Source organism: Mus caroli, unplaced genomic scaffold (assembly GCF_978045245.1).
Source record: "Mus caroli unplaced genomic scaffold, Mus_caroli_1 scaffold_9, whole genome shotgun sequence".
NCBI classification, from domain to species: domain Eukaryota; kingdom Metazoa; phylum Chordata; class Mammalia; order Rodentia; family Muridae; genus Mus; species Mus caroli.
The window spans coordinates 16,052,361-16,077,169 of NW_028227264.1; the positions used below are offsets into that span (position 1 = coordinate 16,052,361).

Genomic DNA, 24,809 nt, shown 5'->3' on the forward strand with positions numbered 1-24,809 from the left:
GAGAGTAAGCACAGGGTCTTGATAAACAGAGACAGTCTATGCTTTTAGAGCTTTATTGTAGAAAGGCAGGGGGAAAGAGAAAAGGTGGAGAAAGAGAGAGAGAAAGAGAGAGAGAGAGAGAGAGAGAGAGAGAGAGAGAGAGAGAGAGAATGGCCAAGAGGAGAGAAGGGGGGAAAAGGAGAGAGAGAAGAAAGGCTAGAGTAAGAGGGAGAGAGGGAGAGATGAGAGAGAGAGAGGAAAAGAGAGGAGAGTAAGAGCAAGAGAGCAAGAGGAGTAAGAGTAAGAGAGCCAGGTGGGGCCAAGCAGCCCCTCTTATGGTATTCTGTATCTTTACTGTTGCTAGGTAACTGGGGAGGAGTTTAGCCTAAAAGTCAGAAGCTTGGGACGTTGCCTATGTGACTAACCATGCTTCTCTTGTGGGCACCAAGGGGGCGGTAACTTCAAGAGGAGCCAGGGTTCCAGGAGACATGAGAGAACTCCTTCTGTCCCATGTAGGTGAATTATCACCACTGGGTCCCAGGGTTCAACATCTAGCCTCAACTGGAAACCAGGCTGTCTATGCATAGCCCAATGCCCCACAGTTAAAAACTCAGTTTCTGGTATCAGAGGTTTACAAATAGTTGAGAAAATTTAAAGAGGCTTGGGGCAGGACGGAAGGGTAAAACCAGGCTTTAGTAAAGCCCAATCTGTTTCAGGACTGTGATGCCAGGAAGATGCTTGCATAAACTGGGAAGAACACAGAAAAATGGAGGTTGCTAGAAGCCAAAAGATTGTTTTGAGTAAGGATCTTTCAAGTTTTCCCATTTAACCATCCACTTTGCCCAAGAAATTTTTAAATGACCCAAGATACACATAGATATATAAAATAGACATACAAATAAAATATTTACTAATGATAAATCATAATGAAGTCATTTAAAAATAGTTCTTTGTTATATATAAAATTCACTATTTATTGAAGACAAGGAAATTTGTGTATTGATAGGAGAGATACACTTGCCTATTTTACATGAAGAGATACACTTGGCTAAATAAGGAATAAACCACATGGTACAGGGCATCATCAACATTTTCATATTTGGTGGATATTCTGATTTTAAAACCCTCCCATTTCATAAGCTATTAGAAGTTCTGTTCTAATGCAAAGCCAGAATTAATTTAACTCATTTTTTATGAAACTGAGTAATTTTTTAAAAAGTGAATATCTTAACACATTAGAATCCACAGATATCTAATGAGTGATGGCACAGAAAACTTTGAATCTTTTTTCATAATTGAGTTGTTCTGTTGCTAGGAGAGCAGAAAGCTGTGGGCAGTGAGGCAATGCAGCTGATGATGTACAGTGCTCTCTAACCTAAGCCCAGCTGTTTCAGGCATTATTGATTGACACTGTGTGGAGTGATATCATGCAGTACACATGTCACGTGTTCACAACCATGGCTGCAGTGCAGTTGCCCATCAACACTGCTGAGGGCTGCCAGAATAGCCCAGATTCATTACACGTGTGGTTTTTTTTTTTAAAGATTTATTTATTTGTTACATGTAAGTACACTGTAGCTGTCTTCAGACACACCAGAAGAGGGCGTCAGATCTCGTTACAGATGGTTGTGAGCCACCATGTGGTTGCTGGGATTTGAACTCTGGACCTTCGGAAGAGCAGTCGGGTGCTCTTACCCACTGAACCATCTCACCAGCCCACACGTGTGGTTTTAAGTTAATTTTAGGTCACTGCATAATCAGAAATCTTTCAGTGTTTCCCATGTTTTTGTGATCTTCATAGTTTGACTCTAAATGGGGTTGTGACCCACAGTCTACACAGCCAAGATGCAGAGAACAATTCCCAAAGAGAAACTGTTGAATAAAGGGTCAGTGGTTTTCTCTGATTTGTTTTAAAAGTTATTCCATGTTGGTAATTACTTCACAAAGTGATTGATCTGCTGTGTATGGTACTTTGTCTCTCCTGGTTTCCTAAGTGGGTACGGAACATAGAGATAGCCACAGGAGAACAACTAAATGCTTTGCTGTGCTTATCTTCCTGTTCAAACAAAAACCTTCAACTTGGGATATCTAAAAACTCATTGTGAAGGAGTTCCATAGGTAATTTTACATGAGGATGATTGAGAGTGAATTTTCGTACTTATTTTTTTCTATGACAAACATGATCTTCCAAATAATAAACCAGTATTCCAGAAAGGAAAGTAAGAGGAGGATAGTTTCAGATCAAAAGAAAAAAGATTCAAATAGAACAAAGAGCTATCCTGATGTCTCATCCAGTTCCTGTTGCAAACAGTTTACATTAGGATGTTAGGTTTCATTCATTAGAAGTGGTGCTTCATGCTACAACTAATACAAATATATCAGCAGAGCTAAAGATAGAGGTATCATTGTTCACTATCATATCTATCATCTATTCACCTATCATTGATCTACATCTATTTATCTATTATCTCCCATCTCTACCTATCATGGCTTTATCACCTACCTATCATCTCTTTCTCTCCCTATCTATTACCTATCATATCTATCTATCTATCTATCTATCTATCTATCTATCTATCATCTATCTATCTATCTATCTATCTATCTATCTATCTATCTATAACCTATCTTATGGATCCATTTTGGAACAAGTCTTATTATATGACTTAGGCTGTGCTGAAAGGAATTCACTCTGTAGCCTAGGTTGGCCGTAAACTCATAGCAAGCCTCTTGCTTTATTCTCTCAGTTCTGGGATGGCAGGAGTGCCTACCATCCCTGGCCAGACAGTTTTAAATGCTGTGTGGCTATTAGTTTTTCCCCAAGATTTGGTCAGTTTTGAATCTCTCTAATGTTATGCTGTAAACAATGTTCTACTGCCACCTACTGTCCCAAATTCTTTCTTGCTTTTGATTTCTAAGATTTTGTTTTCTTATTCTTTCTAACATTTCATAGCTATAGATTTCCTTTCAGATTAATCTTCCACTACTTCAAAAAAAAATCACTAACACACTGAAGCTCATAGAGGTCAAGTCTCACAGGTAGCAGTGACGACCCATGAGTTCACTCACATTCAGCACACATTGTTTAGCCCTCTCAAGTAGAAAAGGGATCCTGGAGATATAAAATGAATGGTGGCGAAATCAGCTTCTGCAAGGATCTCTGAGTCTAACACAGAATCAACGAGACTATTATAACACACGTCTATTGGACAAGTCCTCCCAGAGGACACAGGGAAGAGTTCTTTAGATTCAAAATGGGAATAAGGAATCAACCAAGCTCTAGAGACAGTTTCTTGACTGAACTAGACTTAAATTACCAGTAGAAAGGAACAATGCGAATAAAAAATTAGCTGATAAGAAAAACACTCCAGAAATAACATCAGGAGCAAAAGTGAGACTACTATCACATATGTGAGAAAATATTCTTAGAGTGGAAGACAACAGAAGATGATGGATGAGGACGGAGATGCAGCTGAGACCAGATATGAAGGTGTGTGCTTATCTCTTTCAGGAAGCACAAAGCTCATCTTTGTGATGATGGAGCACCAGTGAGCAGCACTGTGCATTACTTTTTCTTGGAAAGACATGAATACAAGACCCCCAAGACAAGCTAAAGAAATGATTCTATCCACACCCAGTTTAGTGAACCAATGAGCTTGTTGAGTTATATGAAATTTAAGTGTATCTAAGGGGTTACTTACAGCACCATTGGTGAAAGATTACTTACATGAAGCCTGGGGAATGAGTTACTTACAACAGCATCCATCTCTGGCCCCCAAACTGTTACACCATTGAAAAGGATGACCTCCCAAAGGTTGTGTAGACAGAGTTCCACCATTAGATTTCTACTTCCTGAATATTCCAAAGACCACAGGCAGCCAGGACAGAATTATGTGTCTGGATGGGGCAGGGGAGAGGAAGTGGCTGTTGTGTCAGATAAGGGTAGAATGTCCCTCTCCCCTTCTTCGAGGGAATGTTACTAGGCTCAGTCTTGTGTGGAGAACCCCACCTGTTCTGTTTAAGAAGGTAACTATAATTATGTCCAACCGGGGAAAGTATTTCCTAATAGGCATGTAAAGAGATGGCCAGGATCTACTGAGTCACAGTATTATAGTAATATGTAAAAGCGGATGCACAAGTGATCAGTGAAGAGGCAGCTGAGGCAGGATGGAGCAGAACTTCTAGACACTGGGAAACCAATGAATGGGACATCTCTAGTTACTGGACCACACAATATAAGCCAAAGAATCAAGGATTACCTTGGAGTTTTAGTGACCAAGTTGATGGGGGTGCTGCCAGCCCACAGTGCTGTTTACAACACACAAGATGTTAGACACTACAAATTAAGGGGAAAAAATTAAGGAAATGCTCACCATTGCATTATTGAGTAGGAAGAGTCTGAAGTAGAAAGGAGCAGGCTGCGAGTGAGGGGTCTAATGGGAAGTTGTGTGAACGGAGAGAGACTGAGAGGGGAGGCCAGTGCTGTTACCCCAGCACCTGGAATACTGATGCATGAGGACCAAGATTTTGAGGTCAGCTTGGACTGTACAATGACAACTTGTCTCAAACCCACACACACACACACACACACACACAATCAGAAGGCCTTGGAGGGAAAGCACACAACCTGTAAGAAATAAAACTTGGGTTACTTGATATTTTGCTCAGTGGTTGGCCTGCAGGCTCTGTGCGTCAAAGGGCAGAAACTTCTCAGTGACAGATGACAAGGTCTGTGTGTGTGTTTACACATTCATGTTCACCCATATAAGGCTATGTGTAGAGGAGGCTGTGAGAGAGGCTGTGGAGTGTCCTTAAGAGGGGCTAGTTCACACAGACTTGATTCCTCCATATGATATTGTATCTATGGGGATAATATTTTGACCAGTTACTTTTAATTTGAGTAAATTGTTTATTTATTTGCTTGGTCTCACATTCTAGCCCAGGTTTGCCCAGAATTAACTATGAAGCCTATGTTATTGGACTTGAACTGATGACAATCTTCCTGCCTCGCCCTCAGACTATTAGGATTATAGCCATGAGCTGCCATTCCCTGCTGATATTGGCTGGAGCAATTGAAACTTTAAGTTAGAGATTCATAAATTAACCTCTTCATCAAAGGGTGGGATTAACTGTTTAAGGAACTAAATTAAACAATCCCTGAAGTTATATTTTGGAGTCATCTTGTTATACAGAAAACATTTTACATCTTATTTTGGATAGCACGTCAGGTTGTAGGATCAGGAGTGATTTCAAACAAGAAACGAGATCTAAGCTATTGAAAAAGGTCTTACCAGGAAGTGGTCTCATTCTCTCACGGACCAAGGGATTTTGTGAAGTTCACCTCCAATTGCCTTTTGCACGTATAAATCAGTCTATGGAGTCAGATAAACAAGAATCAGGCCCAGCTCTAGGTATATGCCTTTTGATTGTAAGAAATTATCTAGTAATAATTGCCTGATGTTGTGGTTTATGGCGATCATGTAGTGTCTTGGCTCTAGGCATCAATTAGTTTAGCTTTTGTTATTTTTACCTTGAGAAATAAACTATATCTTATCCCCCTTTGAGCCAACAGAACCAATTAATTAGTATGGTCTCTTTCAGAGATTCTGAACTGTCAAAATTACCTTTGACCAGCTTGATATTAAGGAGTTCCTCTCCACAAAACTCGAAATTGTATCACGAGAGTGAGGACATAATATGTGTGTGTGTGTGTGCGCGTGTATATATATATATATATATATATTCCAAAATTATTCATTAAGACACCAGTGGAAACTCGTTTGATTGGTAAAAATATGACTTTTCCACATAGGACATAGCCGGCTAAAATATTTTCATTATGTTCGAAAGCCTTTAGGTCCTAACGTTTAGGGCATACGCACCGCACTTGTCCTGTGGGCAATGAACCTTGCTCAATGTGTATGCCTCTGCGGGTTTTGGGACTGAAAAGCTTACTGGTTTCTGCTAAGTGAAGGCAGGCTAGTGATATTCTTTGGACTCTGAGACAGATCTTCTCAGTGTTCTTAGTCTATGCGTCCTAGTAACTACTGCTGTTGCGAGCGTCATGTGTAAGAAGGAAATACCACTGAGTGCTTTCCATTTCTTTAAAATTACATGAGGTGTCAGAAGATTTCGGGGCACGGGGTAAAAAGTAAATGTTCTGGTTGATTTGTCTCTGGCCACCATGGACCTGGCACTGGGAATTTGTTTCTCTCAGCGCCACTCCTGGCTGTTGCCCCACCCTCCCTGCTACAAGTGAAGATTCTCAGGGACAGAAGCTAGCTCAGGACTTGGGGAGGATTTCAGTTGCTTGTGCATGCTGACACGTGCTTTCATTTGAACAAACAAAAACTGTGTGAAGTAGATAGAAAGGGTAGATGTGTAGGGAACACACTAACTGGGGCAAAGGGAACTGAAGTTATCAACACCAAAGCTCCCCGGATTAAGAGACAGCCTCCGCAGCCTAGAGTGAGCCACTGGGACCTGTTGGTCACCCAGCCTGAACCACCAGATCACAAAACATTGGCGTGTCTATGGCAGCAAGAGCCAAGGTCCAAAGGTGGATCCGGGCAGGAAGTGCAGGATCTGCCTGTGGAAGCCAGGGACAGAGGCTCCCAGGTTTGAACCCACAAGTCCTTACATTTTAGGGCCCATCATTTATTTCACAGGCTATTGGGATGTCCTGGGCACGGTGCTTGGAGCTCAAGTGTAGCCTTAGTCAATGCTCCTTACACTGTGTTAATTTAGGGCAGAGCATAGGTTGGCACTGGAGTGTCCACAGGTGTGTGCGCTGGGCTGGCGGCAATCTGGTGGGACTGCAGGCAGCTGGAGGCACAGGCACGCCCACCCTGGCGATGAGCCCGGGGCGAGCCTGAGCTCTGCCGCCCGGGTGACCCGGCAGGTCGGGGCGGTGCGCTCTGAGTCACCGGAATCAAGGTGTGGCCGGAGCGCCGCTCCCCCGCCGCCAGCCCGGGGGCCGCGTCTTCGGGGGAGCCGCCTCTTCCTTTAGTCGCGGTGTCAGCGCTCGCAGGACCACTCTCGGCCGCTGCTCCTGCCCGGCGTTCCTCCGCTCCGCGCCCGCCGCCACCGACGACATGCTGCGCTGCGGCCTGGCCTGCGAGCGCTGCAGGTGGATCCTGCCCCTGCTGCTGCTCAGCGCCATCGCCTTCGACATCATCGCGCTGGCTGGCCGCGGCTGGCTGCAGTCTAGCACCCACATCCAGACCTCGTCGCTTTGGTGGAGGTGTTTCAGCGAGGGCGGCGGCAGCGGCTCCTATGACGATGGCTGCCAGAGCCTCATGGAGTACGGTGAGTGGCCGCCGCCTCCGGGAAGCCCTTGGGGGCCTGAGCTGTGGTTGCAGCTGGAGCTGGTCCTTAAGTGGTCAGGGGTAGTGGGTGTTTCAAAGTCCGCTTAGAGTTCAAACTTCAGAAGTTTTGGGTGACCTGAATCAGGCTCAACCCCGAAAGACTCCAACTCATTTAAAAATAAAGTTTCTCAGTTACCAGTGCAAACTGATGCCAGTCATTGCAAAGTAAGTATAAAAATAAATAATATGCCAGGGTGAATTCATTTCATTTCATCTAACTTAAAAAAATTTTTTTTAATCTTATGAGAAAGTCCTTTCAGGCCGAGTAGGAGCAGTTATGATTTCGATAGATAGATAGATATTTCAGTATCTTAGCTGTGGAGCAGTTTCATGTTCATTCTTGTTCTGGGGAGTGGCCTTCGTTGAAAAGTGAATGTTAAGGAAGTTTATCTGAGTCTGATTTAAAATCGGAGAAGTAAACACTTCACTGAAGTTGAGTTGGCACTTTTAACACATTGCAGGGAAACTCCTTACACATCGCAGGAGAACTGTTTGCCTCTGCCAGGGAAAGGCCCCAAGTACTTGATTTACAAGTTAGTAGTAGTCTTGGGGGGGGGGGAGCCTTTTCTCCCTCAAGCAAGTGTCCCTCCTGTTTAGGATGGAGACAGTAATGACCAGCAGTGTGTAGGGAGCAGTGTGCAGGCTTTACGGATCAGTTTGCCCCCTTTAAAGGAAGCAAGTTACTTTTTTTGTTTTCATTCATTTTCTAGATTAACCATAACTTGATTCTTTTCCTGAAGCACCCAGGACTTCTGCCAGATGCTGTTTGGTTTGGGTTCTGGCCCTTATCAGCTTCTTCCCCCTGGAGGAACTTCCTCAGACAGGGAGGCAGGTAATAAAAGGAGAAGACTACAGATGATCCTGCTTTTTTAAAAGGCCTGTGCTCTCCCTAAAAACAGGCATAAATGCTTGGCTTACAGAACCTTCTATTGCTTCAAATCTTTTAGGTTCTTACAGGCAATGGGTTGCCTTGGAATAACCTAGCTGTTTCTTAAAATGAATTCAAACTCAAGTCTTTCAGGGGACATAAGAGGTATGCTTGTAGGTTTTTAAAATAGACTTTGGTAATTATTCCTCACTCCAAGGCTGATACAGCCCCAAAGAATACTCAGTAGCCGAAGTCAGCTTGCAGAGGCAGGAGCAGCATTCTTGCTGGGACATGATTTGGCCTGCAGGGCCCTCTTGTGAAACACACACTGTGCCATTTCCCTGTTTCTTGCCTTGTAGGGTAAGCTCATCTTTTAGGGTGTGCCTGCTCTAACCTCAGGCGGTTCCATTACTGTGTGAATGGAAGGGAAAGGGCGTGTTTTCTGTCTGGGTTGCTTCTTTAACCATGACTCTGTAGCAGCAGCTTTTCCCCACTGCAGTGTTACAATTCACTATAGAAAGCAGCCTTGGGAAACCTCCATTTTCCAAATGAATCTAAAAGATGGCTTACTTTCATGATGAGGGGCCTGGTTCTCAACTGATCCGGGATAGGTGTGAAAGAGATTTTACACCTCAGGGGAGTTATTCCCATCTCCTTCACAGAGGTAATTAAGTTCCCATAATATGGTAGACAGCTCTTGCTCAACACTCGGATACAAAACACCAATGAAAGACTGGCCTTGGTGTCAGTCTGTGGAAGGAAATGAGAGCCGTGGCGCCATCTGCAATGTTCCCATCTCCTCACCATTATAGACAGGAATGAGTTAAAATACTTCTCATTCTGCCTACTCTGTGTTGACTGATCATTAGTGTACTACACAACTGCAAACAAATGGGGTGTTCTACACTTTAGGGTGATAGTCTCCAGAAAGCTTTCATAGGGCCTTGCTAAAAACAGTATGCTTGCATGAGCTCACACCTTATGGAATGCATGCGCTCCCACAATGCAGCACTGTCTTGTACGGCAAGGAACGGGTAGATAGGTCTGTTTAAACCATACCAATATTTAGCATCTGTGCTTCTTCATGATCCTTAAAAATAATATTTATTTGAAGCTATTAACAAAGCAAAACTTTCACGACAAAGTGTTAGAAGATTGTGTTTTGCTGAGTGATATTCATAACAGTAATACATTTATTTTGGTCTAAGTACATTCTTGGCAAAGGTGACCATAATACTAAATAATATGCATATTTTATAAAGATTAATAATGTCCTAGGAATAAATAAATATATTCTTCACTATTATTGTTAAAATTTTAAGAATTCTGGACTACATAGTCATCTCATTTATTTTCCTACATAAATAAATAAATAAATAAGCCAAGTTAGACCCTGAGTGTTTTGTCATGGTGGCAGCTTAATTAACATTTATCTTAGCAAATACTTGCTTGAATGTTTGGCTTATATTTGTCGAGAAGAAAGTAAGAACCTAGATTTGCAATTGAAGAGATCATTCAAGTTTCTCCTATAAGCCAAACTCAGCATTAAACTTCAGGGAGTGTGCACACTCGGTTTTTGCAATGCTGGGACCTTCTTTTCCAGTTTAGAGAATATTGTGACAGGGAGTTATTTTAAGTTTCCACTGCACAGATCCCGGGCAAGCTCTGGCGTGTCAGGGTGGAGGGTATAGGGATGAGGTATGCACTGGAAGAAGAAGGAGGGGGAGGAGAAGGGGGAGGAGAGAGGAAGAGGGGGAGGGCCTTGGAAAGTCAGTGGCTGGAATTCATCTCTGAAGCACAGAACCTCAGTTTTACCAAAGACATCCCTTAAATCCCTTAGGAGGCACACAGTAGTTTTCCTAGACACTGCTTTCCCACAAGTCACAGGATCAGAGTAGTCTATGAAATTAATCGCCCTGGTTCCTGTAAGTGCAGGACATGAAGAAAAAAAGCACAGTCAATCACAATTTACCTTAGGCTAAACTCACCAGAAAAGCCTTCACTCTGGGATGATGCTCCTGCAGCTTTGTGGGGAATTGGGGGGGTGGGGGGAGAGTTTGCTGGTGGGAGGGGATGGTGTACGCATGTTCACTTTCTTAACCGCACATTTAGAGGTCATCCACTCCTTTGATGGATTAACTTTGAAATACACATTGATATGTAAACTCCAGGCATTGAGCCCTTGGTGCAGGTTGGCCTAAGGTCTCTCATTGATATGTAAACTCTAGGCTTTGAGCCCATGGTGCAGGCTGGCCTAACCTCGCTGTTCCTGCAGCACCCAGAGAACCTCAGTGTCTTGGGAAGGACTTCACTTGGCTCTGCCCTTATTACACAGACCTCTGGGCCTGCATTCTTCCATCTGATAGATCTGAAATATCTGAGGGTCTGTTGGCTGCAATAGGGTGTAGCTTCCCATTCCTTACAGGAGTTCTGTAAAAGTACAGTGGTGCCAAGCCACCACCTGCTGGGCTTCAGGAGAGAGCTTTGAGTGTGTCTGGATGTTCCAGCAGCTGGCATGCCTTGCCTGTGGCCCTCCCACCATTTCTCTCTTAGGCCAGCCATTCCTTATTGCCACCCAGAACTTCTGCAGGATGATGGCGTGGCCCTGTATACAATGCATTTTGTAGGTCTGCTCTTAATCCCCCTCTGGACTTTTTCTAGAGTTACAAATCAGCATCATGGGAAAGTCACTGGGTACCAGAGTCTCAACCCCAACCATGCTTAGAATCTTCAGTGTAACGAGTTTCCCAGGAACGGCAAGCAGGACAAGTTTGGGGTGTTGTTGCAAAAGCTTCCAAATGAATGTCATACCGTAAATCCCAGCACTGCCTTTATCTTCCTATCCATATGCAAAGCAGTATCTTTATACGTCACATTCACCCAGGTTTACCTACGTATGTGTAAGGTCTTTTAGTTTTAAAAAATATTCAGATTTTACTTCTGCCTATGAGTGGCACAAAGAACCTCAGAGTAACAGTGCAGTGAGCATCGGATGGGAGCTCGGCTCCTCTAGGTGGGGCCTGATAGTGTTCACTGAAGAATGGGGGGTCTGGGAAGGGACCCCACTTCAGTTTGATGACACATTGGTGCCCACAGAGTCTTGAGCAATGGAGTGGACCACACAACTATTTGTGGGGAAGGGAAATTAGCGAGTTTCCAAAACACTTACAGATCAGGACTGACTGTTAGCAGCAACATTTCCCCCCTTTCCTTGCTTTCTTCCATAGCATAAGCTTTACAAAGTAGTACCTAGAACACAAACTAAGGCCATTCCCAGAATGCGTACAGGGAACAGTAGCTTGCTCTGTCTATGAGGAAAGGAAAGCAAACACACCATTTCTACCCTGCAACACTTGTCTGTCTCCTTGCAGTCCTGCTTGCTTTTGTTGTCTCAGCCTTGTGAATCCCCTCCACACAGCTAGGAATGGTGGTAAAGTCTGGATTGTAAGAAAGGTCACACTTGTGTTCTGAACTGATCAAGATGAGCTCTACCTGCAAACTGCTGTGAGCCAGAAAATCATAGAATAGTAGCTTTAGGACATGTTTGGAAAATGGATGTTTTTCTTTGGTGTTGGTAATTTGAATCATAATATAATGTAAGATAGAAATAGTTACCAGAGCTTGTGTATACTTATAGATGTTAAGCTCTCGGGCAGCTGAGTGAGAACAAAAGTACCGGAAATACAAGTATTTTAGCTTACAAAAATGTATATAGTGAGAAAGTGATGCTAAGTCCTGTGTGACCAGCAGTCTGCTTCTCAGACTGGGCGAGGCCCTGTTGAGACCTGGTAAGGCCAGTCTCTTTATCCTAAAGTAAAATTGCTGTTGACTTGAAAAGACATGTTGTCCTGCTTGGAGAGGTCTGCCATGTATCAGCTCCGATCTTTAAAACCATGCCAAGATTTCTGTCTAAATGGTACCTAGATGATTCAGTGTGGGTGTTGCCCTGTTGCAAGGAGCAGGTCTTACATGTTCTACAACTGGAGTGGCTTTTCTCAAGCGAAAACGTTGCTTCATTTTCCATTCTGATTTTCTTTATACTCAGCATTTTAAGTAAACAAGACATTAGCTAATTGATGTAATAGGGAAAGTGCCCCAGATGGGTCACTGCAAGAACAGCTTCAGCGGTTGGTAGGAGAAATGTACATTAGGTTGCTATTTCTTTTATGAAATTCTTTGCACATTCCTGAAATTAAGAGTGGGTTATACTTCAGCCAAATGTCAGAGACAGAAGTCACATTAGTAACCTGTCTGTTTTAATCTAATTTCCCCCAAATGAACAGGTAAAATGAATAGGGCAATATTACACAGAACTTATTTAGTTAGACTTTCAAGACAGTCTGTGATTGTAGAAGTTCAGTTATTAAAATATGTTCCTTGGTAGGAAATATTTCTGTTTTTCCTAAAAATTGTGTTTGAGTTCACTGTGTGTTTATTTAGAGCTGTTGCTGTTTGGCTTCATAGAGGGAAATGCATTTTTATTTTCTGAATGTAATGATTGATTTTTATTAAACATAATCGTTGGCCGTAGCTATATAGACAGACAAACAAATAGACTCCTTGATTTCAGGTCAAATGCTGAAGCCCATAAGGTTTTGCTTCCATTTTATAGGTCTTAGTCATCTACACTCCTATTCTCAGCCTTCAATATGCTTATAGAAGGGACACAAGGGAAGAGCAGACAGAGATTGACGGCGGGGGCGGGGGAGTAAAACAGAATATAGCATTTTTGTTATATACAGAGTCTAGATTTAATCCCCTTGCCTCCACACACATTAACACACATCACATGAAAACAAGAGAGACTAGAAGGGGAAGACAGAATCATGAGGGTGAATATGAGGATCATGTACATTGTTTGTGTGCGTGTGTATGAAAATGTCACAACGAAGGCAGTTATTTCTGCAGGAACTAAAACAAGTCTTTGATATGCCCTGAAGAACCACAAGGCTATTGACAATTGAGCTTCCTGGATCCAGCCTTTTAAGCCCTGATCCAGGAGATCTAGAAGAAGGCATAAGAATCTGTATTTTAAGAAGTACCATTACTTAATATGACACTGAGCTGTGGCTATAAATGCTTAAGAAGAGCCGATCAATTAACTGTTTACCAAAGCACAGTCCTTTCTTGTTTAAAAATTCCCTTACACAAAGGACAAGGCAAAAGGGGGAAAGGAGACATGAATTCTATATTCTGGCTTTAGCATTAGTCATGTGCTTTTAAACCAAACTCACTCTACAATCGCCTGTGGATCTGACAGGATGAATAATACTTGCTGGGGGAGCTAGAAAAACCTCTCAGATTGGGTGTAATCATGGAGCATCTCACCCCACACGTCTGCCCCTACTACTGAGGTGGGCATTTGTAGGAAAACATGGTATTTGAAGACAATAAAGATGTGTGTTCTCCTTACTCATTTGTTATGCCCCTGTCAGTCATACACCCTGCAGGGCTCCCTGCAGGGCTCTCACCATGGAGAAGGGGATGAATGGGAGGTTGCTTAGTCCACATTTGGGAAACTGGTGTATGGAAGTCTTCAGGGATGACACAGAGCCATGCCAGTGTGGGGTGGGGTGAAAATCTGAGATTATGGACAGAAGCTATGGGAACAGAAGAGGAACTTTTTGGACAGGAAGGGCTAAGGAGTTAACAATGGATGATTTTCACATGGGGGTGCTTATTCTGACAGCTCACAGCCAGGCTGAGTTCACAGATGAGGAGACTGGTGTGAGGTTAGCAAGGGCCAGAGGCAGAGCCTTGTTGAGCTTTGGCTGCCTCTAAACCCCTTGTTTGACTCTGAGCACTGAAATGACCAGGCATAAAGTGAGTGTATTGTTAGCTGTGCTGTAGTTTCGTAAGAAGCAGGACCAAGGGAAGGGGCACATAACTCCCCTTTAAAATTCAATGAATGGTGAAGTAAGAGCATGTGCAGATGATTCGGCAAACAAAGTGTGGGAATAAGTACAATAAAATTGCCAGGCAGAAAAAGAATGAGGTACTAATTTATGTTATAGAATGGTTCATCTTTAAAAAATACTCCCTTTGATGAAAGAAGCCAGTCACACCAAGTCACGGAGTATAAGAGACCATTAGTGTGGAATATCTAGAATACACAATTTAGGAAGACAGATTAGTGGTTGCCAGAACCTGGGATGGGGGCGATGAGGGGCAGAATGACTACAGATGGAATGGGATTCCTTGGGGAAGGATGAAAATATTCTGGAATTGTTAATGGTGATGGTCACATAGCCCTCTGAATATAGCATACTTAACACAAAACAAACACCCAACTATGAGATCATGGACTTGTAGTAGATGTACTTCATGACTTCTAAGTTATATCTTTTTAAACTTATGTGTTGGATTCAAACAGGCTAGAAGGCAAACTAAGTATTTACCATCTATGTGCACCCTCACTTCTGAACTAGAAACAAGGATGGCGTGAGCCCCCAGACTGGTTCTGACGAGTTGGTAGCTGCTAGCTCTGAAGGCCTGGTTGGATGGGAAGAGATGAGGAGCGTGTACAGGTTGAAGGATAGAGATTATTGAATGGTTTGTGCTCGTCTGGAGGGTCCCCTCATCCCCTCCCTTGCAGAACAGAAGAAGCACACAAGTCTAGCACAGCCTGTGTAGGGCTTCAAACCTAGAATTCAGTCTGTCTCATCCTGGTTGTTTTTACGGTCAATAATGAACTCCTGGGAAATAAATTTTGAATGAAACTAGACGTTAATATAAACTAAATAACCACCCTTTAAAGAGGAGGCATTTCTGAAAGAGTGTGTAACTTGAATTGTTCAGTGTGAAGAATGTTTATCATGGTCATGTAAATTCAAATCTGAGTTTTAAAAATGGATCTATTTATGTGAAAACAGAGCCAAGGAGACGAACTTACATTTTAGAGATGCAAACATTTGCCATCAGATATAGGGGGAACAAAACACTATAATAATATTCTCTACATGAATCACCAAGTTTTCCCTTGAAGTGTAGAGTTACTTAAATATTCCTAACCCTTCACAAAGTAAAACCAAATCCCTCCTTTCTCCCAAAACTCTTTCCTGGTAGGGAGAAGGCCACTATGATTTTATCTTACAAGTGTCCTTGTCTCTGTCATGCAGCATGGGGACGAGCAGCTGCGGCCACGCTTTTCTGTGGCTTTATCCTCCTGTGCATCTGCTTCATTCTCTCGTTCTTCGCCTTGTGTGGACCCCAGATGCTTGTTTTCCTGAGAGTTATTGGAGGCCTCCTCGCACTGGCTGGTAAGACTGAGTGGCATCAGCTCTGCATCTGTGCTTTCAGTGGGCATGGGTAGAGTGCTCTATTCCATCTCTATGGAAGACCTGATTTGTCCTTGGAAGTGGGTCACCAAGTGCAAAAGTATCAGAGGAGATATGTGTTTTAGGAATCTGGTCCCTTTGCCTCCATGCCTTAGATGGCCTTCTGTTCTCTCAATTCAAGTGACAAGAGTTGTCTTCTGTGTTTCTCTCTAAGTATCCCCATCCATTCAAACCTACTCCACAGACTAGTGATGTACCTGCCCTGGAAGTACAGTAACATTCCTGACCTCCTATCAGCTCCATGCTGGCTGAAGGGACCTGAATATCCCCAAATGATTTTACTTGTTGAAGGAGTTTTGTGATCTGGTGATAAGGTAGAGCAGGGAGGAGCTAGACTTAGAATCTGCAGCATAGATCCTATGCCAGGTAGGTGAAATCTGTAGCATAGAGCCTGGGCCAGGGAGGTGGCTCAGTCATAGGTGATGTGAAGACAGATGCAGGTAGGTAGACAAAGCTCAGAGTACACTTTTATTAATAGAATGCAAGATTCTGGGATTTAGGAGTCAGGACTATTTGAAGTCAAAGTGACATGGTCTCAGTTATCAGTTAGATTTTGAAATGAAATGGAGTCATTAGAGAGATCTCTCAAACGGTCCTCTTCCAGAGGACCCAGGTTCAATTCCTAGCACCCACATGTTGGATCACAGCCTTTTGTTACCCTACTTCCAGAGGATCCAAGTGTTATGGTTTCTACAAAGCTACATGCATGAGGTACACAGGTAGTTGTGCAGGTAAAAACACCTATAAAATAAAATGCATAAAATTACTAAAGAAAAAGTAGCAAAACTTGGTTTTCTGAGGCCAGAGATGGTGTTGATAGAATAAAATCAGGCCTCATCTTAGTTTTCAACATACAGAACTCCAGCCATGAACTCAGAGAGACAATCTGTATAGCCAGTGTTGGTACTAGGCCAGATGTCCTGTGACTATGTGGGTCCCATAGAAATCAAGCTTAAGTCAGGAGACTGATGGCAGGTCCATGTTACGAGAGGAAGGAATGGAGGTAGAAAAGTAGCAGGAGGAGGAGGAGGGAAGAAAGAGAGAGAGGGAGGGAGAGAGAGAGAGAGAAGGAAGAGGGAGGAAAAGGACAGGAAGGAGAGGAGGGAGAAAAGGAGGAAGGGGGCTAGGAAAACACTTTAGTGTTTATCTGTAGAACTCTAGAAATGAGTTAAGATGGTGAAACAATAGTGAGGGCAAGCAATGATTTAGCCAAGCTAGATACTCGTGTCACAGAGAATAATTTTCCATGAGTTTCCTGCGAGGATCCAGCCATCTGTTTCATGCAGCAGACAGTCATTTAGTTTGGCTCATGGTAGGCAAGATTCCTCTAGCCCCTTGTTAGAGGAATTATCATTAAAGGGAGAAACTGTGACTGGTGAGATTGTTCTGTGTGCCCTGGGTAACGGTGACGAACACCATGACCAAGTGCAGCTTGAGGAGGAAAGGGTGCAAGTCCAAGTCCATCATCAGAAAGCGAAGGCACAGCAGCAGTTCAGAGGAACCAGAGGCAGGAAATTAAGCAGAAGTGGAGGAGCACTGCCTACTGGTTTGCTCAGCGCCCAGCATGGTTTCTTATGAAACACAAGACCTCATGCCCTTGGGTGGCATTGTCCACAGTGGGCTGGGCCTTTCTACTCCAATCATTAATCAAGAAAATGCCCCACAACATGCTCATGGGCCAGTCTGAGGAGGGTGTGTCTTTAGTCAAGCCCCCCCCCACTCCCCCCGGCTCCTAGAAGACTGTAGCTTGTGTCAAGGTGCCAAACACTAACCAGCACAGCCTGTATTCCCTCACGCACTTGTTCATTTGAGCGGCATACTGTGAGCTTCTTTTCCTCTTCTCTTTAGCCATATTCCAGATCATCTCCCTGGTAATCTACCCTGTGAAGTACACACAGACCTTCAGGCTTCACGATAACCCTGCTGTTAATTACATCTATAACTGGGCCTATGGCTTCGGATGGGCGGCCACCATCATCTTGATCGGCTGTTCCTTCTTCTTCTGCTGCCTCCCCAACTACGAGGATGACCTTTTGGGAGCCGCCAAGCCCAGGTACTTCTATCCCCCAGCCTAATGTGGGAGGAAGAGCCTGAGAAAAGCCTGCTGCAAGATGGATCTGAGGAGGAAACTGTTCTCCAAGGCACAAGGAACCTACGTTTGGGCAATGTTCATATGATCAGAAATGCTAGAATAAATGCTAAAGAAAATTCTTCATAATTAGTGTTAAGTTTCATGTATGTCGTGTGGAGTTAAAAAGACTTGAATTCTGTTTGCTAATTATATGCTAATTTTTTCTTTCGTCAATTCTTTACCATTTAAGCTTCATCTGTTAAAGGATATGCCTGTGAAACTTGATAAGGTAGAAATGCAGCGGCCTCTCATTTAATAATCTGATGGGGCTTCTGTTTTTCTACATAGAATGGGTTGTTTCTACTAAGGGCTACAGAGGAGGAAAGTCACTGGCAAAACTTCAGTGACCAAATATCCTGAAATTAGTATTTTTTTTTTTTAAAAAAAGACCTTATTTTGAGTTTTCAGTTACATAAAGAAGCAGAAGCAGATTGGTTTCCTAAGTGAGCATCGTTTGTGAGAATTTTTAGTCAGTGTTTTGAACAATTATTGTTTTGCTAAGCTTCATGTTTCTCTGATGCGTAGAAAAGCGTTCTAACGTGGCCGAGGTTGAGCCGCTGTCACTACTGAAATGCTAAGAAGAATTTTCCTCTTTTCCCGTAGTGTAGAGGGGTAGGGTGTGGGAAGAAGCCATGTTAACACATTTGTAGTTTTGTGTGTGTATTTGCTTAGAACCAGCGTAGACCGGATGGGAGGATGGACTAGGCCTAATCCCTCCCAACTGGTGGATGTGAAGAGGTCAGGTAGGAAGGCACAGGAGGGTCACCACTGTCACAGCAGTGCCATGCAGACATCCTAGGAGAAGACATGCCAGTGCTTCTTCTCAGCCTTAACTGAGCTCTGCTCACAGACAGCTAGAATAGATTTTAACTGTAACAGAAACCTAAATATAATTAAAAACCTGGTCTTCCTTGGTAAACAGACTTAAAATATCTGTATAGTACTTGCAAGTGGAAAATTTGGGAATGAGTGTCTCTGAATACATACCGGAAGGGCTACTATTACCTTTTTCTTACCATTTATACTTACCTAATGGAAACGAGCTTGTTTTAAATATCAGAACACTATTTTGTAAGGTGCAACGAAGACAGTTGAAATTTTCATTACCAACTCCCCCAATAAACCAGGTGTTCAAATCCTGTGTCTGCTTTGTAGTTTTTTTGTTTTGTTTTGTTTTTTTTTGTTTGTTTGTTTTTTGGTTTTTTTTTGCTGTTGTTGCTAATTTTCCATTCTGAGTGGGGAATTAAAAGTGTTTTCAGTGCTAGCATGGCTGCCCTTCAAGAGGTCCAACGAGCAGCTGACTATAGATGCAGATACTTTTACCCAACCACTGGACTGAAGCTGGGTACCCCTGTGGTTAAATTAGGGAAAGGTCAGAAGAAACCTAGGAGGAGGGGGGCCACCTCATAGGAAGAACAGCAGTCTCAACTAACCTGGACCCCCGAGATCTCTCAGACACTGAGCCACCCACCAGGCAGCGTACACCAGCTGATAGGAGGCCTCTGACACACATACAGGAGAGGCCTGCCTGCTCTGGCCTCAGTGAGAGAAGCCACACCTAACCCTACAGAGACTTGAGGCCCCAGGGAGTGGAGAGGCCTGGTGGGGTGGGGGAGGGATGGTTCTCTTGGAGAGGAGGTGGAGGAAGAAGGGGAAGGGATGGGAATGGAATAAGGAACTGTCGGAGGGCAGACCAGGAAGGGGATAATGACTGGACTAAAAAAAAAAAAAGATTATAGATAATTTTTTTAAAAAATGCTTTCAATGGATAAGAACATTAGATAAAAGTGAAGTTTCATTTCTCACTTTTAAGGGTCTTGGTTTTGTTTAGTTATTCAATAACGTTTTTAAAAATTCATCCTACATTTTTTTTTTTTCCGAGGCAGGGTTTCTCTGTGTAGCCCTGGCTGTTCTGGAACTCACTTTGTAGACCAGGCTGGCCTCGAACTCAGAAATCTGCCTGCCTCTGCCTCCCGAGTGGTGGGATTAAAGGCGTGCACCACCACCACCCAGCTCATCCTACAATTTTAATCTTGTATATTGTGGTACATAAGTAACTCACTGTCATAAACCCTGTATGTAGCTTTCATAGAACACAATTATATTACATTATTTATTTGGGTTTGTGTTAAAAATTGATCAGTTTGTTAAGCCTAAACTTAGATAATTCAGAATACATGTAAAGTCAGTCTCCACCTGCCCAAACCTGTTTTGTCATCTCTGTGCATCTTAGGTTTGGGTTAACCCTTTCCCTCATCTCAATCATAATTTTAAAAATGTATTAGTGAACTCTAAAAGTCTAATGCGTACTTCCTCCTCAACAAGCAATTGTCTATCAAGCTGGGCCAACAGCGACTGACGGAGATTTACTGCCTGCAGACTCAGATACCCAGCATCATCGTGTGTGTGCTTCAGTTGAATGTTCATCTCTTTCTCATCTCCTGGTACCAGCCTTTCTTGGAATGGGTCATCTTCCATCCAGGGGGGTGGAGGTGGGCATCTTCACTTTGTTTCCATGACTACTTCCCATTCAACTCCCCCCATCATTGGTTGAAAGTTAATTCTCCCACAGTGCCTGTGAAGAGTGAGGCAGGCAGAAGGATGGAGACACTCCTCCTTACTCCTCTTTTGGCTAAGGGGTAAAGGGACTGCACTTCATGCCTTTCATCTTCTGCCTTTTGATACATGAGGTCAGTATTTCATCCTAAATGCAATGCAGTCGAGGTGACACCTTACACTATTTACTTTTAAATCCAGCTTTTCTGTGACGGGTTTGGAATTTGAAGTGGTAATCAGTGCTAAAATTCCCATCTGCCAAAAGAATAGTGTAGTGATTGCGAGAAAATAATGGATACAGAAATTAAGAAACTAAAGTCTGTTGTGCCAAGAATGACAGATCACCGCTTCTCTAGAACAGGAACTTTGTCTTTGAGTTTTGATCTAACTGACTTTTTTCCTCCCTCCTTCCATCCTCAATACATTGTATTTCAGTTAGAGGAGACGGTGAGGTGATAGGACAGCAGCCTTTTACCCAAAACACTAGAGAAAAAGACACACTCAGTATCTTTACTTTCTCAGTGTCCCATTTCTTGTATCCCTACCCAAGTACACAGGTCCTCTAGGCCTCAGAGGTTCAGACTCCCCATGATAGGTCTACCACAATAAGCACAAGGAAAAGTCCCAAGAACTCTGGACTGGCCTGACTGAAAAACTGGCTAGAGACCAACAGTGTCTTGGCTGAGTTTTCCCATGGCAAAGCTGAGGTAGTGTTTGCTGCCTAATTGCATTGAGTCCCCACCCTTTAAATAATCGGTGTTATGTTCTCAAACAATTATCTCATGCACCCATTGTGAGTAGCCAGATGTGCTAAGTGCCACTTGCTATTGAATGTACCAAAGAGCTGATATGTTGAGGTCCCTTACTTTCCACACAGGTGGGTGTGAATGGCGATTATGCCTAGCTCCAGAATCATATGTCACGATAGAGTGGTCATTACATTCCATAAAAGAACAGAACCGCAGTGACTCCATCAGACTGGGCCTTCTCTGAGTGACTGAGAGATTCTTATGAGTTTAGTAAATCTACATGCTGAGAGATGGCCTTCCTTTCCTAGACTCTTCTAGAAGGCCTATGTGAATCTGTCCCCAACGTTGCCTCTTGCTGGCTGTGCAGGCATGGGCAGGCCAGTTCTCAGTGGTGTTAGTATCCTCATCTGTATAAGGAAGTAATCCTCTTTGTTCTACAATCCTCTTCACAGGCTCTGTGCCACTACAATTTAGTTCCTTTACTCAACTGTTCTAGGGAATGGGAAAAAGGCTAAAGTGAAGCTATATTTTTGGATGCTTTGTTTCAAATACTTTTCATGGGTAGACAGAAGAGTTAAAATCACATTACTATGGCAACAGGATTTTGTATTTGTTTAATAAAAAATAAAAGATCATTTATTAAGATAAATTTGTGACTAGGAGAGTATAAATAACCCTAAAGCCAAGGGGGGGCGGTGTTATTTGTACTGTAGAAAACTTGGGTTCAGTTGCTGGAGTAATTTAGTGCATTTCTTCTAGAAGAATAGAAGGACTGAAGGAGCTCAAGGAGGGTGACCCATAGGAAGAACAACTGTGTCTACTCACCCAGACCCCAGGGAGCTGCCAGAGACTGAGCCTCCAACCAGGAGCATACACTGCTCTGAGGCCCCAGGCGCATACATATACAGCAGAGGGCTGACTGGCCTGACCTCAGTGGGAGAATATCTGTCTAATCCTTGAGAGACTTGAGGCCCCAGGGAAGGGTGATACCTGGTGTGTGTGGGGGGGGTGGGGGGGGGACAGTTAGAGGCAAGGGGGAGGAGGAATGGAGTGAGGGAACTGTGGGACAGGGAAGGGGAAGGGGCAACGGCAGGAATGTACATAAATAAGATAATTTTAAAAAAGCAAAACAGTAAATCAGTATCATAATCCATAATGAGAGGGTTCTGCTAGCTAACCATACATTTTTTTTTAATCAAATTTCTAGATAATGAAAAATCGAGTAGCATCATTGTTCACAGCAGCACACATACAAGAGTGACATTGTTCACAGCAGCTAACCCATGAAGTAACAGCTATGCCTCTTGGTAAATGCCAAAGAGGTGCCAGGTGGCAAGTTTGGAGATGAGGCAACTGCATGGGGGTGGGGTGGAACGAAGGGAGGATAGAGAGCAAGTGATAAATGGATTAGTTAGGGGTCTGTCCTTTGGGCGTCTGTTAGTTGACCTGCCCAACACCCACTCCAAAGTCTCAGAGTAGGACAGCAGGCTCCAGGTGTTTTTCTCTAGGTAAAACCCAAAGATAACAATCATGCTAATTAGCACGCTCTGTCCTAAGGACTTCCACAAACTAATAAATCTCACCTGACCCTATCATTAGAACTAAATTTTCCTTATCCATTCTGAAATGGAAGTATGTGACTTTGTGAAGTAACTTCCCAAAGGTCAGAGAGCTACCAGACAGCAGCAATGACCGTAATACTAAACAGGCAGGGTGTGCTTGGGCAGTGTTTAGTAGGGCAGGACACGGGATTAGCATTGTGGGCAGACACACAAACCTTACTTGCCTCCCTGTGCATTCCATTTCACACTGCAAGGCAGAGTCTGCCTTGCTCAAGTGTTTGGGGACATGTGATAAAGTGTGAAGATGGCGGGGATCAAAAGTATAAAAGTCTGGATGGTAGCTAGTTCTAGAAATGGTGTGAATGAGTAGGGCATTCACAAATGCAGCAAAGTATATATATTTCGCACCCACGACCTAGAACTGTATGCCCCACTACTGCATTAGAGAAAGCTCACTTGCTTTAGGACCAGTGATCTTCATTGGACTGCCTTCCAGAGCACTCTGTCTGTGATTGGACCATGTGAGTCATCGCTATGAAGCCTTATACGTATAAGCTCCACTGTGATTGGACCATGTGAGTCACCACTCTGAAGCCTTACCCATATAAGCCCTTTTTCAGAACATCCCACGGGTGTGGTTGAAACCGGTGTAGCATTTTGAGCTGGGAAACCTGCTGACGAAGGCATAAAGCTCCACCTAAGCTTTCTGAAATCTGTGACTCGGGTGTGGGGAAAGACGGCCAAAAAGGGAATTAAATGACACTCACACTCAGTCAAGTTGACGACCTTTCTCATTTTCTTTATAGGAATAAAGAAAAATCTCAGGAGAGGAGAGAGCGAGCGAGCGAGCGAGCGAGAGATAGAGAGAGAGAGAGACAGAGAGAGAGGAGAGACAGACAGAGAGAGAGACAGACGGAGAGAGAGAGAGACGACAGAGAGCCAGAGAGAGAGAGAGAGAGAGAGAGAGAGAGAGAGAGAGAGAGAGAGGAGAGAGAGAGAGAGAGAGAGAGAGAGAGAGAGAGAGAGAGAGAGGAGAGAGCCAGAGAGAGAGCCAGAGGAGAGAGAGAGAGACAGATAGAGAGAGAGACAGAGACAGAGAGAGAGAGAGAGAGAGAGAGGAGAGAGCCAGAGAGAGAGAGCCAGAGAGACACAGAGAGAGAGAGGAGAGACAGAGAGGAGAGAGAGAGAGAGAGAGAGAGAGAGAGAGAGAGAGAGAGAGAGGAGACAGAGAGAGAACATTTTAAGATAATTCTCTTGTAAAGAAATGGAATCTTGTTGATTTAAATGCATGAGTGTTTCAGCAACAATGAGTCATTGCGTAATTCTAAAAGATGGTTGTATAATGGTTTCCCAGCTAGTTTTTCCAGTACAAAGATTCGTGATAATTAACCAACTATTAGTAACCACTTTTGACTCAGTTGCTTTTAAGAAGGAACACTTATTTAAAATAGAAATTCTGGCCGGGCGTGGTGGCCCACGCCTTTAATCCCAGCACTCGGGAGGCAGAGGCAGGCAGATTTCTGAGTTCGAGGCCAGCCTGGTCTACAAAGTGAGTGCCAGGACAGCCAGGGCTACACAGAGAAACCCTGTCCCAAAAAAAACCAAAAAAAAAAAAAAAAAAAAAAAAAAAAAAAAAAGAAAGAAAGAAAAATGAAATTCTGAAGTTAATTGCTGAAAGTAAGTTGGTGAGCGAGGCTTTCAAAGACATTTCTGCATGCAAATCTGATTTCAGGGGTTTCTTCTCTCTACTCTGGGGGATAGTCTTACATTGAAAATTTTCTGTAAAACAATCTGTGTCTCCATAGGCTACCCTGCACAGTCTCTAAAGTCAAGCAACATTTTAATGCCCAAGAAACTGCTCAAGAAAAGCAAAACAGAACAAAATATAAACAACAACAAGACCAAACTCCCGTCTAATTTCATGCATACACAAATGATTAAAACAAAGCTGGCACATTTAAGAAGTGCTGGTATTTGCTATATCATTGCACTAATCACCACCTTTGAAGAAATCTAGGTATCAAAAGTTAAATCAACGCTGTAAGAGATGTCAGAATTATAAAACAAAGTCTTGGTAGATCCTAAACAAGAACAACTCTCTCTCTCTCTCTCTCTCTCTCTCCCCCTCTCTCCCTCTCTTCCCTCTCTCCCCCCTCTCTCTCTCTCTCTCCCCTCTCTCCCCTCTCTCCCCTCTCTCCTCTCTCTCTCTCTCTCTCTCCCCTCTCTCCCTCTCTTCCCTCTCTCTCTCTCTCTCTCTCTC

The 24,809-nt window shown here is 43.4% G+C and overlaps 1 protein-coding gene across 1 annotated transcript; it reads left to right on the forward strand.

Moving 5' to 3' along the window:
* The first annotated feature begins 6,844 nt into the window (after positions 1-6,844).
* Perp (p53 apoptosis effector related to PMP22) lies at positions 6,845-18,825 on the forward strand. The gene is made up of 3 exons (XM_021174459.3): positions 6,845-7,287; positions 15,333-15,473; positions 17,400-18,825. Exons 1-3 carry the CDS (start codon positions 7,074-7,076, stop codon positions 17,624-17,626), a joined length of 582 nt encoding a protein of 193 aa, XP_021030118.1. The 5' UTR covers positions 6,845-7,073; the 3' UTR covers positions 17,627-18,825.
* Positions 18,826-24,809: the final 5,984 nt, after the last annotated feature.